Source organism: Colletotrichum lupini, chromosome 2 (genome assembly GCF_023278565.1).
Source record: "Colletotrichum lupini chromosome 2, complete sequence".
Classification (NCBI taxonomy): domain Eukaryota; kingdom Fungi; phylum Ascomycota; class Sordariomycetes; order Glomerellales; family Glomerellaceae; genus Colletotrichum; species Colletotrichum lupini.
The window spans coordinates 6,832,900-6,845,093 of record NC_064675.1 but is presented as its reverse complement, the minus strand read 5'-3'; the positions used below and the strand labels follow the sequence as shown (position 1 = coordinate 6,845,093).

Here is a 12,194-nt window from a genome sequence, read left to right as displayed (position 1 = left end):
CTGTAGCTTCTCTGAATTGCAAGCCAGGTGCTGCAAGTAAGGTATTCATGGAAAGGTCTAATACCTCAACATGTGAGAGATATAGCGGAGGAAGAGCACGTCTTCTGAGGGAGAACTACAAAAACGTCTCGATATCCATGAGGCTGCAATCCGCCTCAAGCTGGTTAGTTCTCTACCACTACACGACCAGTACTTGCTGGGGATTTCGGAGCTCAGACATACTGGCCGATTTGCTGAGCGTGGGCCCGTCGCTTCTGGCAAGTTCGGCAGCTTCCTGTGATCATTTTGAGAAAACACTTGATATCGGGGTCAGTAAAGCGCGCAAATCGTTGCGTAACCTCCAGTCATTGAAGGTGGTCGACTTATATGCAATCGTGAGCTGGGAAGTAGAGCTCAACAGGGAGCACGGCCGCCAGAGTTTGTGGGCTGATTCACTTGATGAAAGAACCGAAGAACCTTCATCTGTCGAATTTCGTATCTAGCCAGCGAACAGTAGGCGGTCAAGTTGCCCCACCGCCCGCACCCGGGCGTCGCCGTGGGCCCGGTTTTGGAAAGTAAGAGAGAGGGTAAGTAAGATGGAAAAGACTATAGCTTGACGGAAGACTACTCTGGCTTCTGATATAATATAGTCTACTCTGTGGCTCTCCTCTATTCTTTAGTTGGGTTGAACACTATCGGCGGGGAGGCTAGACAACTGCTCAATTGCTTCGTGAGAGTTGGCCGCGGTGACCTCAGTCTCGGGAGCGATCAGGCCGCTGTCTAGATGGCCATCTGCGGTTGGTGCTTGACCTATGAAGTCCTCGTACGACTTGTATGATTGCAGCGATGCGACAAGGCCTGCGGAATTGGGATCATGGCGTTCCCAAGCTCGGGTATGATCAAGACTCTTTGTTGGGCATGCGTTGGCTCCTGCCTCCCTTGACCATGTCCGATTCTCTGCACCTGGTCTACAAAGCCCAGAGATTCAATCTACGGTGATTGCAGTGAACTTATTATGGGTATTCTCAACAAGGAAGCATAGTTTTTGAGAGAACATCCAATGTACTTACGAGATCCGGTTCTCGACATAACTGACTCCTCGAACCCTGTTGGTTACTCGAGAGGCGGCCAAGTTCTCTCAAAAACATTGAGTTATTCCCTTGAGCGTCTCATACACGCCAGAGGGAGAGTTCGAACAGCTATCCCGGGGGAAGAAGATTCTACCGGCGGTGTAGTTCGGTTTCGGGGATTGATGAACGCCCCTATTCCAAAGGTTCTAGTCGTGTCATGATGGAATGGAATAACACATCTTGAATGCAATGAATACAGGCGTATAGAATCTAGGTCAAATTGGAGGAAATAAAATCGGGAGAAATGTTGAAAGCAATGGAAAAAGGGGCGATTGTCATATTGAAGAGAAGCGAAGTGTCAATACAGAAAGCAACTGACAAAACAAAGTCCAAAACAAATCAAGAGCCATGAATGCTCAGCAGCTATCAACGAACCAAGGATGCCGGAGAAACAAAATCGGGACCATGTGCAGATGAAGCAAAAGTCTCGATATCGTGTCCCTGCCAGCATCCAAGAACAGAAGCAAACCACTGTGTCTCTGTGCCCCACATACGCCACATCTTCGCAATCTTCAGAAGTCGTCCCCAATTACAGCAAAAGCCAAAGATCTTAGCTACTGCAAAATTTGACTCCCGGTGGCACAAATCCCGCCAGTGCCAACCAGCAATCAAGCAATCTGGAACGTCTTCGCATTCCATCCAAAAGCCTTCGTCAACCGATGGGCCATCTTACGCGACCGGTACCCCTCGACCCTCGACGACGCGCTGCCGTGCGTGATGTGGAACTGAATCGACTGCTTCCATCTCGAAGTGCCGTCTTCCCGCGGCAAGGGTACGAATGCGATTGCGGAGCCCTTTTTCTTGTCGGCGGTGAAGCCTACTTCAACCATGGCGGCTATGAACTCGGGCCAGGTGAGAGATCCCTGGTGGAGGGACTTGTCGAACATTGTTGCCATGACGGTTGCTGTCCGGGCGCTGACGTAGACGACTTCTTGGGAAGGAGTCGAGGGTCCGTCTTCTGTGTCAGGTTTGTGGAGGAGGCTGGCGTCTTGGTTGCGGGGGCCTTCCACGATCTCCTGTTCGTCCTCGTCAGGACGCTGGTTCTCATTCTGCTCGTCATCATCTCCATTATGCCCCTCATGCTCTTGATCATCTTCGTGAAGAGATTCGCCGAAGCTAGCCTCGGTTGGCGTAGTTACAGCACCAGAAACCCTGCCTGAGGCCTCGGGGTAGTTGGCCCAGGGATCAGAAGCCTGCGGCTCAGCGTCAGCAAGTACAGACTCAGAGTCGCCCGGGTCCTGCGAAGCGTTGAAGGAGACACCGTCGCCGGGAAGATCGAGCTCGGGCTCATTCAAGGAGCGCGATCCGGTCACGGAAGTCGCGAGCTCATCCCACGAAGAATCCCCATCAGGCTTTGACAGCCACGGGGTATTCAGATCGTTGACCCAGGCATCGTGACCCTCCTCAAGCTCCGGCAGGACATCAGACTCCTCTACGACTTTCTTCGGTTTGTTCTTCTTCGGCTTTCTCTTCTTCTTCTTGGCAGGCTCAGCCGACTTCTCCGACTCACATTGACACGACTTGGGGAAGCAGACGTCAAAGTTGACTCTGCTGTTCTCGTAGTGTCCGAGATCCGGAAAGTTGTCGACACAGCTCTGCACCAGGTTCCAGTAGTGGTTTGCAAGAGAGGTGCCCAGCTTCTCCTCAATCGCATTGGCGACCTTGTCCTTTGCCGCGGAAGTGACGAGAGGCTCAGCTAGCCGGTCAATGTCGGGCGCGATCCTGCGAAGGTCCAGGTTCCTCTTGACGGTGGCGAGCTCGACCTCCAGCTGTTTGACGCGTGAAATGTACAGCTGCCCTTTCGTATCGCTCACGGGCGGGAGGCGCAGTTGTTTGTCCAGATCAGAGATGAAGCTCACGAGCAGATTGAGGTTAGAGAAGTTGATGCTCGTGTGGAACTCTGAGAACTCAACGCCCTCTGGGACCATGGTTGCAACTCCTGGGACTTTGTTCTTGTAGTATGGGGCCAGCTTCCTGAGCCAGAAGCTGGCGTGTCTGTGAGTCAATCCTGGCTTGCAAAGCTGCATACCGTAGTATATCTTGCGATTCTTGCTGTCAATTACTCGATCCTTGACGACTACAACTTCACTGCCCAAGTGATCGTAAGTGTTTGGGACACGCTTGAAGTACTTTTCTGCTTTGCCGCACTGGAGCCATCGTTTGACGCACTCCAGCAACTTCAGAAACTTGAGGTGAAGGACGTTTGATAGCTCCTGCAGCAGGAAGTCGCGTCGTTTGGCCATCTTTCGCGAGTTGTCCATTATGTGGATTGAACATAGAAGGACGCGAATGTAGTAAGAGGTGTTGGAATCCCTCTCAGCAGCGTAGTAGGGATCGAAGATGCAGGCCCCGACGTATCTGTCAAGGTCTCCCACGCTGAGTATGTGTCCGCTGGCGTCTGGGACTCTCTCTGGGAGGCTGAGCCACTAGTTCGTAGCCTCCATCAGGAGAATATCAGGCTTTGTCAGAAGTTTCTGCGACCAGAGAATTGTCTCATCCTCTTCAGCTTTGATGAAGTTGATGAAGGGCCGGAGGCCGGAGTCACTAGTGAGTGTGAGCTGAGGAAGAACCTCGTTCCCATGAACCTCTCCCTTGTCGTGTTCGTGACATGTGCAGTTTGGGTGTTTGCGATCGGTGGCCAGAACTGTGAGGATGGTGACGAGCGCTCGATGAAGAATCTCTACCCAGAACATCTGTCTCGCGACAATCAGCTCACCAACAGGTCCAGGTACCCACAGATGGCGATCCGTTCTGACGCCGGCTATGGCTTCCCAGTAGGCAACGATGTCGGCAGTGCGAGGGTACTCTTCACAGTCCTCAAATACCATGACGTCGCCGTCAAAGTGTTCAAGACACGGGATGAGATGTTCAGCGAATCTTGCGCAGGTGAAGACGCAGTCGCCTTGTGTGCCATTTGGGCCAATGGTGAATTGGTGGGTGAGAGATTGTGTGGCGCGATGTTCAAGAACGTCGAGGAAGACATTGTTGTCTGAATTGGTGATGTCTTCATGATTCCACTCAGGTCCGAGAAAATGAGAAAACCCGGCGCCAGGGGATTGGACGGATCTCAGAACGGGGCACATGGAGCTGTTCCTCAACACGATCTCTCGTCCCGGTCGGTCAAGTCCCTTCCAGTAGGCGACCACGGTCTCACCATGAGCCTCGTACAGTCGGGCTAACTCACGATGAGTCTGCGTCAGAAGGCTGTTGGGGAACTTCTTGGTCGGGAGGACTGAGCAAATGTGACTTTTGTCCGGTTCCTTAAGTTGATCCATGATTATTGCCATTTGATCCATGGGAGCGAGTAACGAGAAGGCCATGTCGCGATGAGTTCGAGTAACGAGGGTGAGAGCGACGCGGCGCGGTTCATGATATTTCACTCGCGACTCAAGTGGGAGACCAAAAAAAGGATGTAGCGGTCAAAAGAATTCGTAGTGCGGCGAGTGAAAGAAGGAAGGAAGCATTTGCAAACGGAAAGCGGGGCATCTGATTGGATATTCGAGTTGGAGGCGCGGGAGCAGACATGTTGAGCTGAATATTCATCCGATGCCCTCTGGCTCGGATAAACTTTCCACCTAAAGGAAGCAAGAAAGGTGACGTCCAAGTCAAAACGCCAATGATGTATGCATGAGAATTTCTTATTTGAACGTCTCTATCCGCGCGGGTAGAGATGACTGGGGGATAGAAGCAGCTATGGATGAGAGACGATCTCAGGGGTAGTTTGTAGGTGCCCCTATCTGGGTTCCCAAAAGCTTGATGACCTTGAATGTTGATGACCTGGAAGCTTGAGAGTATGAGAATGTGAGGTTAAGAGCACATGGGAGAAATGTTGTGGCTCAATATATACTTGGCTGTTCTTGTCGAGAGACTGATGACCAGAGTTCTCTAAGAACAGAAGCTACTGTAACAGCAGAATAAGGTGTTTGCAGCAATGGAATATAAGCTACTGGCATGGCAGCAAAATGCCTTGTGAGGTCTGCGATATTCTCACCCAAACAAGTTGCATTGGGAGCTTTGAGCTGGGAGTCTGGGATGACTGCGTACGTGGCATGTTCTAACAACAACTCATCTATAGCAGACTTGCATGATTGTCATTTGGTTTGTCTAGGAGATAGCCAGCCCTCCACTCACTATATCTCGATCAACCAATAAACCAAGTTTCTGGTTCTTGCTTTCCCAGTAGCCAACTAAAGGCCAAATTGGGGTGAGTTTCGAGTGAAGTGATGCAATGACAACGCCAACAGCATCAGCTTCCAAGAAACAAAAACACAATAAACAATGAAATCATATTTGCCATGAAACCAATCTTTGATATACCATATTGTACGTTGCTCCCGTCATTACATCGATGCCATCATCCAAACATGACAGCCCCTTTGTCCTCCATCCCAGAAACCCCCCCCATCCATAAGAATATTAACACAAAAGAAGTTGCGAGCAAAAAGGGCCTCTCTCTAAAGCCGCTCTATCCACCCAAACAACACACAATCTATCGTCCCCAGCCTCCCAAACACATCTACCTCCCAAACAAACTGAACCTCAGCTTCCCCTTTTTTGGGCCCGAGCTGTGCCCGCTCATCGGCCGATCATCATAGCTCATAATACTCGACGCCGGTCTCGGCACCGTCCTGGGCGGACTATTCTGATACATCTGCTGCTGACTCTGCTGCTGCTGCATCATCTGCTGCTGCTGCACCTGCTGAGGCGGCGCATAATCACCGCGCAGCGCACGCTCGACATCGAGGTGCTGCCTCTCGTACTCATCGTGCTTAGTCTTTGCATCGACGAATCTCTGCTCGGCTAGACGGCGGCGCTCCTGCAGGAGGCGGAGCTCCTCGTCGTACTGCGCCATCTGACCCTGAGCTTCGTCCATGAGGCGGTGGTACTCGAGCATCTTGCGCTGGAGGGGCTCGAGGACGGATTTGGAGATGCTGGGGCTGTTGACGCGGCTGATGTCGCTGAGGGTGCTCTCGTTCACGGCTGGCGGGGAGGGAGGGCGAAGACCGCCTGCCGGGTTGGGAATGTGCTGCTCTCGCTGTTGCTGCTGTAGCTGCTGGGACGGGAGTCTATCTCTGGGAGAGTGCTGGCTTTCGGGCGGGCCGCGCGGGGACGCGCCGCCGCTCATTTGGGGCGGGTCCGGGGCTCCCGGGGCGCGGCTGCCGGTGGAGGATTGCCGGCGGGCGTGGCGCTCTGTGCGGCGGCGGGAGTAGCCTCCTGCTCCTGCGGCGTCCTTGGACGGGCTCCATTCGTCGGGGTTCTCGCCCATGTAGGGCGGCAGCTGGGAGTTGACTGGCGGGGGCTGGGAGCGGCGGTTCTGGGATGCGTTTGCGGCGGCGGGGGGTGCGCGAGGGCCTGCGGCGCGGGGTTGGCCTCCGTTGCGGCCGTTTGTTGGGATCACGCGCTGCTGCATTGCGGTCAGATGGTTTTTTCGGTGACGATGCGGGTTGTGTATGTGCGTGTGTGTTTGTGCGTTGTGTTTTGTGATTTTGTGTGTAGGGTGTTGGGTGTTGGGGGGAGGGCGGTCTCAAAAGCCGCCCTTCAGTGAGATGAGTTGGAGATTGTGAGTTTGGGTAGTGAGTGAGTGAGTGAGATGAAGTGAGGTGAGGTGAGTTGGGTGAAGTGAGTTCTTGAGTGCTGGGGTGAGAGAGATAAGGGGGTGGGTGGTTGAGGTGTATTGGAATTGAGCGTGGCTGGTGCGTGTTTCGCCGAGCCATTGCTTTTTTTTTTTCTTTTACAACCCTCACTCTCCGATCGATCCCTCATCTCAAAAATTCCCCTAATTGAACTTTACGTCTGTAAACTCACCTGTTGATGGGGCGCCTGCGCGAGCACGGCATCATGCAGCGCAGCGTCAGAGCTAGCCCGCGGATCCTCACCGCCGCTGGGCCCGGTAGTGAAGCGAGAATCGTCGTCGAGGGAAGGGGAACGCGGTCTTCGATACCGGCCGTTCCTGCCGCCCTCGCCGCGGGATTGACGCTGTTGAGAAGAGGACGGGTCGCTGTGGTAGCCGCTGTTGTTGTCGTACTGCTGGCCGTACTCGACAAAGTCGCCGGGGAAGTGGATGGGCGGCGAGCCCTGGGTGTGTTGCTGCTGCTGGAGTCCCATGGCCATGATGGCAAACGAGACGGGATCGATGTCTCTTGCGGCGGCGGCGGGGTGGTGGTGGTGTTGGGGCAGAATGGTTGTGAATTTGGTGGTGGTGATGTTGGTGAGGTGAGGATAGAGTTGACGTTTGGTTTTTAGTGTTTTGACAGGTTTGACGTGAAGTGAGATTGATCCTGAAAAGACAACTCAAGATGGACTAGGTAAGATAGGCCGGGAGTGACCGTTGAGAACCGTTGGATTGAGGGGCTTGTCTTGTCTCTCTCTGTATGTCTGTGTCTGGTGCCTGTGTCTCAACTCAGACGATGCCAACACACAGAAGAAAAAGAAGCGTGGTTGCAAGATCTCGCCAGGCGCGGAAGCTAACGGGAGAAGGGAAAAGGATGATACTATCCGAACTCAAAAGCAAAAAGAGGAACAGACAATGTACCCGAGCGAGAGAAAGAATTTGGGCTCTCGGACATTTCAGGGTTTGACAACTTGACTTTCGTAAAGATTCAAAGTGGCTGGGAAACGAACACAGAGAGTACTCCGTACTTTCGTATGCACTAACAAATTCCCAACGTCCACTTAAATCGCACCACATTTAATTACGTGCAGCGCTGCTGTGGTGTCGTCCAGCTCGGCGGGGCAGCGCCCATCTTCTCGCGCCTTCAGGTCCCCCCGTGGGCCCCGTCGGGTGTCGACAATTCCAGTGGCTGGGGGGTTCCACTCAACCTTCAACTTTGCGGATACTCGCACACTCACCTGGCTGCGCCCAAACGTCGCCCAACCTCCACGATTGTCAACTTTGTCTGCCCACATCACTGATATCTGCGGCACTCATACATCCTCGGATCCCGGGAAGCTCCAATCAGGCGGAATGAGTGGGATGTATCCTCACCTCCAAATTTCGCGAATCGCTGGGACTGGGTTCAACTTCCGGGGTGCCATGCCGAGTGGACGATGCTGCCCTGTTCCTTTTTTAGACGGCTGCACTCTTCAATCGACGAATCACCTGGGATGAAGAAAATGGTGTCGTCAGTCTTGAGAGTGACCGCTTACCTTTTTTTACTCTTTCAGAGCCAACCTTTAATGCTCCATGACATGCTTTTGTCGCTTCTGAGTTCTCCTGGGGCTGCGCACACTTGTCTCGGGGAAATTACCCCAGCCATTCCATTAAACCACGGCTCTCTGGCAGCAAACGTCCTGCAAGTCACAGGTGAACATGGGGTCGGTGATAAGTGAGAACTTGACAGGGTACGAAGTGCTCCGTACGGATCTTTCCTCCACATCTCTGCACCCATGGTACGGAATAGAGACGGATACTCGGTAGACGAGGGCCGTCTCTTCTTCCGCCGCCTGTTCACGAAGCTCCGTTACCGGTGCCGGGATCCCCACCCTCTCCGTACCACATCCACAATTGACCGGCCGATGAAGTGGAGACGCCCGGTTTCATAGCGCCGATACGGGGTCCAGATTTCCGGAGGCAACTTCCAAGAGCTCTGCATGCTCCTCTCGAGCAGCGAAAGTCTCCAATAGACATAATACAATTACTGCTTTCGCTTGTAACCCTTATCGCCATCATGCTCATAGGTCTGCCCCTCGAACTCGAACGTCACGGTCCGATCCTCCTCCAATGCCTTCAAAAACTCGACCAGCTCCTTGTTGCCACTCATCTCAGCACACACTACAGCTGTTCGATATTTGCCCGCCTGCCGAAACTCGGCTCTGGCCCCTAAAGCCAACAAGCACTTAACCATATCCAAGCGACCAGCAAGGCAGCCAAATTCGAGTGGCGTCTCGAGGCCTCTTCCCCATACGTTAAGATTTGCGCCCTCCATGGCCAAGTACTTCACCGTTTCGATATGACCCCCAGCCGCCGCCCAGCTCAGTGGCGTTCGCATATGTATTTCATGCTTCTTTTCCAGTTCAGCCTTACGGTCCTCGGCGCCATCGAGATATGCTTTGACACGCGAAGTCATCCCCGAACGGGCAGCGTCAAAGATGTCTCGGCAGTAGCGATCGCCTGCATTTCTGATGATGTCAGACATGAGCTTGTCTCTTTCATCGTCAAAAAGATCCAGCCATTTCTTCTCGGGAAAGAGGCGGATGGTTCTCAACTCATCGATGGACAGTCCCCGCTGTAAACAAATGCGGACGCATTCACGGTCGCCACCATACGCAGCAGCCCAAAGAACACTACCGTATTGGCCATTGACGACGTTCGGATCCGCACCCCTCTCCAACAGGAGTTGAAAGGCCTCCAAATTTCCCGAAGCACCTGCAGCATGAAGAGCTGTCCCAACTTTGCCTTTAGCCAAGTTAACGTTGGCACCGTACTTCAGCAAAAGCTCGATGCATGCCAAGTTACCCGCATACGCTGCACATTGAAGTGGCGTGGCAAGGTCGGCGATCTCGTTATAATTGTGATCAACTCCAATGTCCGGAGATACGTTGAGCGGCTTTTTCCGCAAGATCACTTCCAACACATCCGGATCACCCTCCATAGCTGCGCATTGCAAGAGATTGCCGGACCTCCTGCTGACGGGGAAAAGACTTGCGCCGTGGTCCATCAACCACTCCATCGTCACTGGATCTTTAGCCTTGTAAGCGCAGAACATGGCTGGTGTGTCGCCAATCCAGTCACCGATGTCAACATTCCCGCCCCGATGAAGGATAAGATCCATTGACTCCAGAGCCCGTTGAAGTACCCCATAGTGAAGTGGAGCACGATTCCCTTTACTGTAACCGTTGGGATCATGGCCAGCATCAAGAAGACGCTGAACGACGCGCCAAAGGTTCCATTGTAGTGCGTGGTGGAGCGGACGATCAATCTGGTGGCCGTTTAGCAGTCGTTCCTTGGGGCATGGTCGACCGCCGTCAATCAGTTTACTGCCGTCTCTAATGTGTATGTCCCACGCGTAGCCCTCCACTGGTGTTGCAGGCCCATGTCGGCCTGTCACGCGGTGCCAATTGATGTAAGCGTCCCCATCACGATGAAACAAGGCAAAAATCAAGTCGTCAAGGCTGCCACGGTTGGTCTCCAGATTCGCATCCCTCGCGTGATGGACCCAGTTCAGAGCAGAGTACAGTAGAAATGGAACCTCTTCCAAGGTATGTGGTCCAAAGTCGCTGACGTCGTTCTGATTCAGCAGGCATGCAATACTCTTGGCGGCCATGAGGAGGTGTCCTTGGCTAGGTGTTGTGTAGAATGCAGATGCTGGTCCGCTGCGTAGCTGTTTGGAGACTAGATAGTCCTTGACCGAGGCATGCGCCAGCCGCATTTCTTGCTTTTTCTTCTCGCCACTTCCACTCGTGGAGATCGATACCATGCTGGAGCAGAGAGACAGCAGCTGGTTCAGGTAGACTGTGTTTCCACTCTTCTTCGCTCGAGGGTAGTCGGTGATGGATATACTGACAATATCCATGACTTCGCCAACCTGCAGAGGTCTTCGAGCAAAGGCCAGTGCTACCATGACGTCTCGAACTCGCGCCGCCGACTTGACATCCAGATTAACTAGTATTCTTTCATATGTTGACGGCAGGTCGGGCGGTAAAGAGGCTAGAGTCTCGTCAACTTGATTAGAATCAATGCACTTCTCCAAAGAGTCCAACTGGCATTGAACCCAACGGAACCTTCACATTGTCTCGGGTCAGCTGCGTTCTAGCTCCTCAGAGTAAGTGGGTAGAAAGAAACTCACATCCCACCGGCCATTTCAGTTAGCTGGGCCTCGACTTTTTCCCTGTCTTCCCCAGTCCATTCTTGCATTTCACCTGAACGGTGGATTCTTTCTTGGATGTAGGCCGCAATATCTTGGTCAACCTCAGCGCCCCGCAATGGCAACTCTTTCGCGGAAGATGATAGTGCCTTTTCGATTTCCTGTTCTGGGCGACTCAGGAGGACCAGGTGAAGATTGCGTACGGACTGGAGCTCTTTGACTATGTTCAGCAACTTTCCATGTTCTGAACACTCATCCAGCGCATCGACTACAACAAACGCTTGGGAAAAGCACCCCAGGGCTGCTAATGTTGCTGCAAGAAGCTCTTCAAGTCTGGGCTGTTGACCTTGGGCTTCCGAGCATCGATTGCGGAGGCCGACAAGAATATCGTAAGCCGCAGGGTTCTTTGCTGCAAGTTGGGCGATGCATGTCCGGAGAAACGATTGAGCTTCTTGTTGCGACTCATTCGAGAAATCGAAGTACGAGTAGACAACAGCCGACGCAGATGTTTGAGCTTCGCTCAGCATAAACGTCACTATGGTCGAGCTCATGATGGTCTTTCCGGCTCCTGGCATGCCGGACAACCAAAGGCTACCCGGATTTCTTTTCCAGTACTCGAATTCGGGCGTCTTCGTTAGCCATTCGCCGGTACCTGGCTGTCGTTTTTGCAGCGCATTTTTCAGGCTTTCCCAGACGTCGGGTGGATTCAACCAACCAAAAATCGCCTTGTTCGACTCGGACTCAACGTGTTGTCTCATGTAGGATTCATGTCTATCCAGCGTGCGACGGATGTCTAACACAACAGCCCTGATTCGATCAGTTTTCCGACCAGTGTCTGTTGCATACTGGGATCTTACATTGACTGTGTCTGAACAGCAAGGCCAAGTTGTGCCCGAGTTGATGCAATATTGGAGAGAATTCGGTCAATCTTCCTCTTCCGTATTGGCCATGACGCTGACGGGATCTCTCCTAGGAGATTGGAGACTTCGATAACATCCTTTTGGCAACACGCCACAATGCTGTCTTCTCCTTCCAACATCTCCCGCAGAGCTTCTGCATGTCCAGATTTCGGTTTATCGGGATCGCTGTCTAGGACTACATCCAGTAGCTGCTGAAGGACGCGAACGAGGTCGCGCATCTCCCTCGCCAATCTTTTATGGGTGTCTTTGGCATCTCTGAAATCTGCGTAGATCTTGTATACTTGGATGGTGGTCTTGAGTGCCACATCGATCAGCTGCAAGATGGCAGCGGCCCCGCCGACTGCTTCCATGGTGACTCTCTG

General features: G+C 53.0%; 3 protein-coding genes across 3 annotated transcripts; all 3 read right to left on the bottom strand.

Annotated features, from left to right (window-relative positions):
• Nucleotides 1–655: 655 nt before the first annotated feature.
• On the bottom strand, nt 656–4,429 carry CLUP02_04399 (uncharacterized protein; the record flags this gene model as incomplete). Its single annotated transcript, XM_049283412.1, has 4 exons — nt 656–837; nt 1,050–1,085; nt 1,783–3,527; nt 3,591–4,429. The coding sequence occupies 4 exons, from the start codon at nt 4,427–4,429 to the stop codon at nt 656–658; spliced, it is 2,802 nt and encodes a 933-aa protein (XP_049140555.1).
• A 1,196-nt stretch (nt 4,430–5,625) lies between these two features.
• Nucleotides 5,626–7,220, bottom strand: CLUP02_04398 (uncharacterized protein; the record flags this gene model as incomplete). Its single annotated transcript, XM_049283411.1, has 3 exons — nt 5,626–5,658; nt 5,896–6,510; nt 6,915–7,220. The coding sequence occupies 3 exons, from the start codon at nt 7,218–7,220 to the stop codon at nt 5,626–5,628; spliced, it is 954 nt and encodes a 317-aa protein (XP_049140554.1).
• A 1,523-nt stretch (nt 7,221–8,743) lies between these two features.
• Nucleotides 8,744–12,182, bottom strand: CLUP02_04397 (pfs domain-containing protein; the record flags this gene model as incomplete). The annotated part of the gene is made up of 3 exons (XM_049283410.1): nt 8,744–10,829; nt 10,895–11,719; nt 11,770–12,182. The coding sequence occupies 3 exons, from the start codon at nt 12,180–12,182 to the stop codon at nt 8,744–8,746; spliced, it is 3,324 nt and encodes a 1,107-aa protein (XP_049140553.1).
• Between the last annotated feature and the right edge of the window lie 12 nt (nt 12,183–12,194).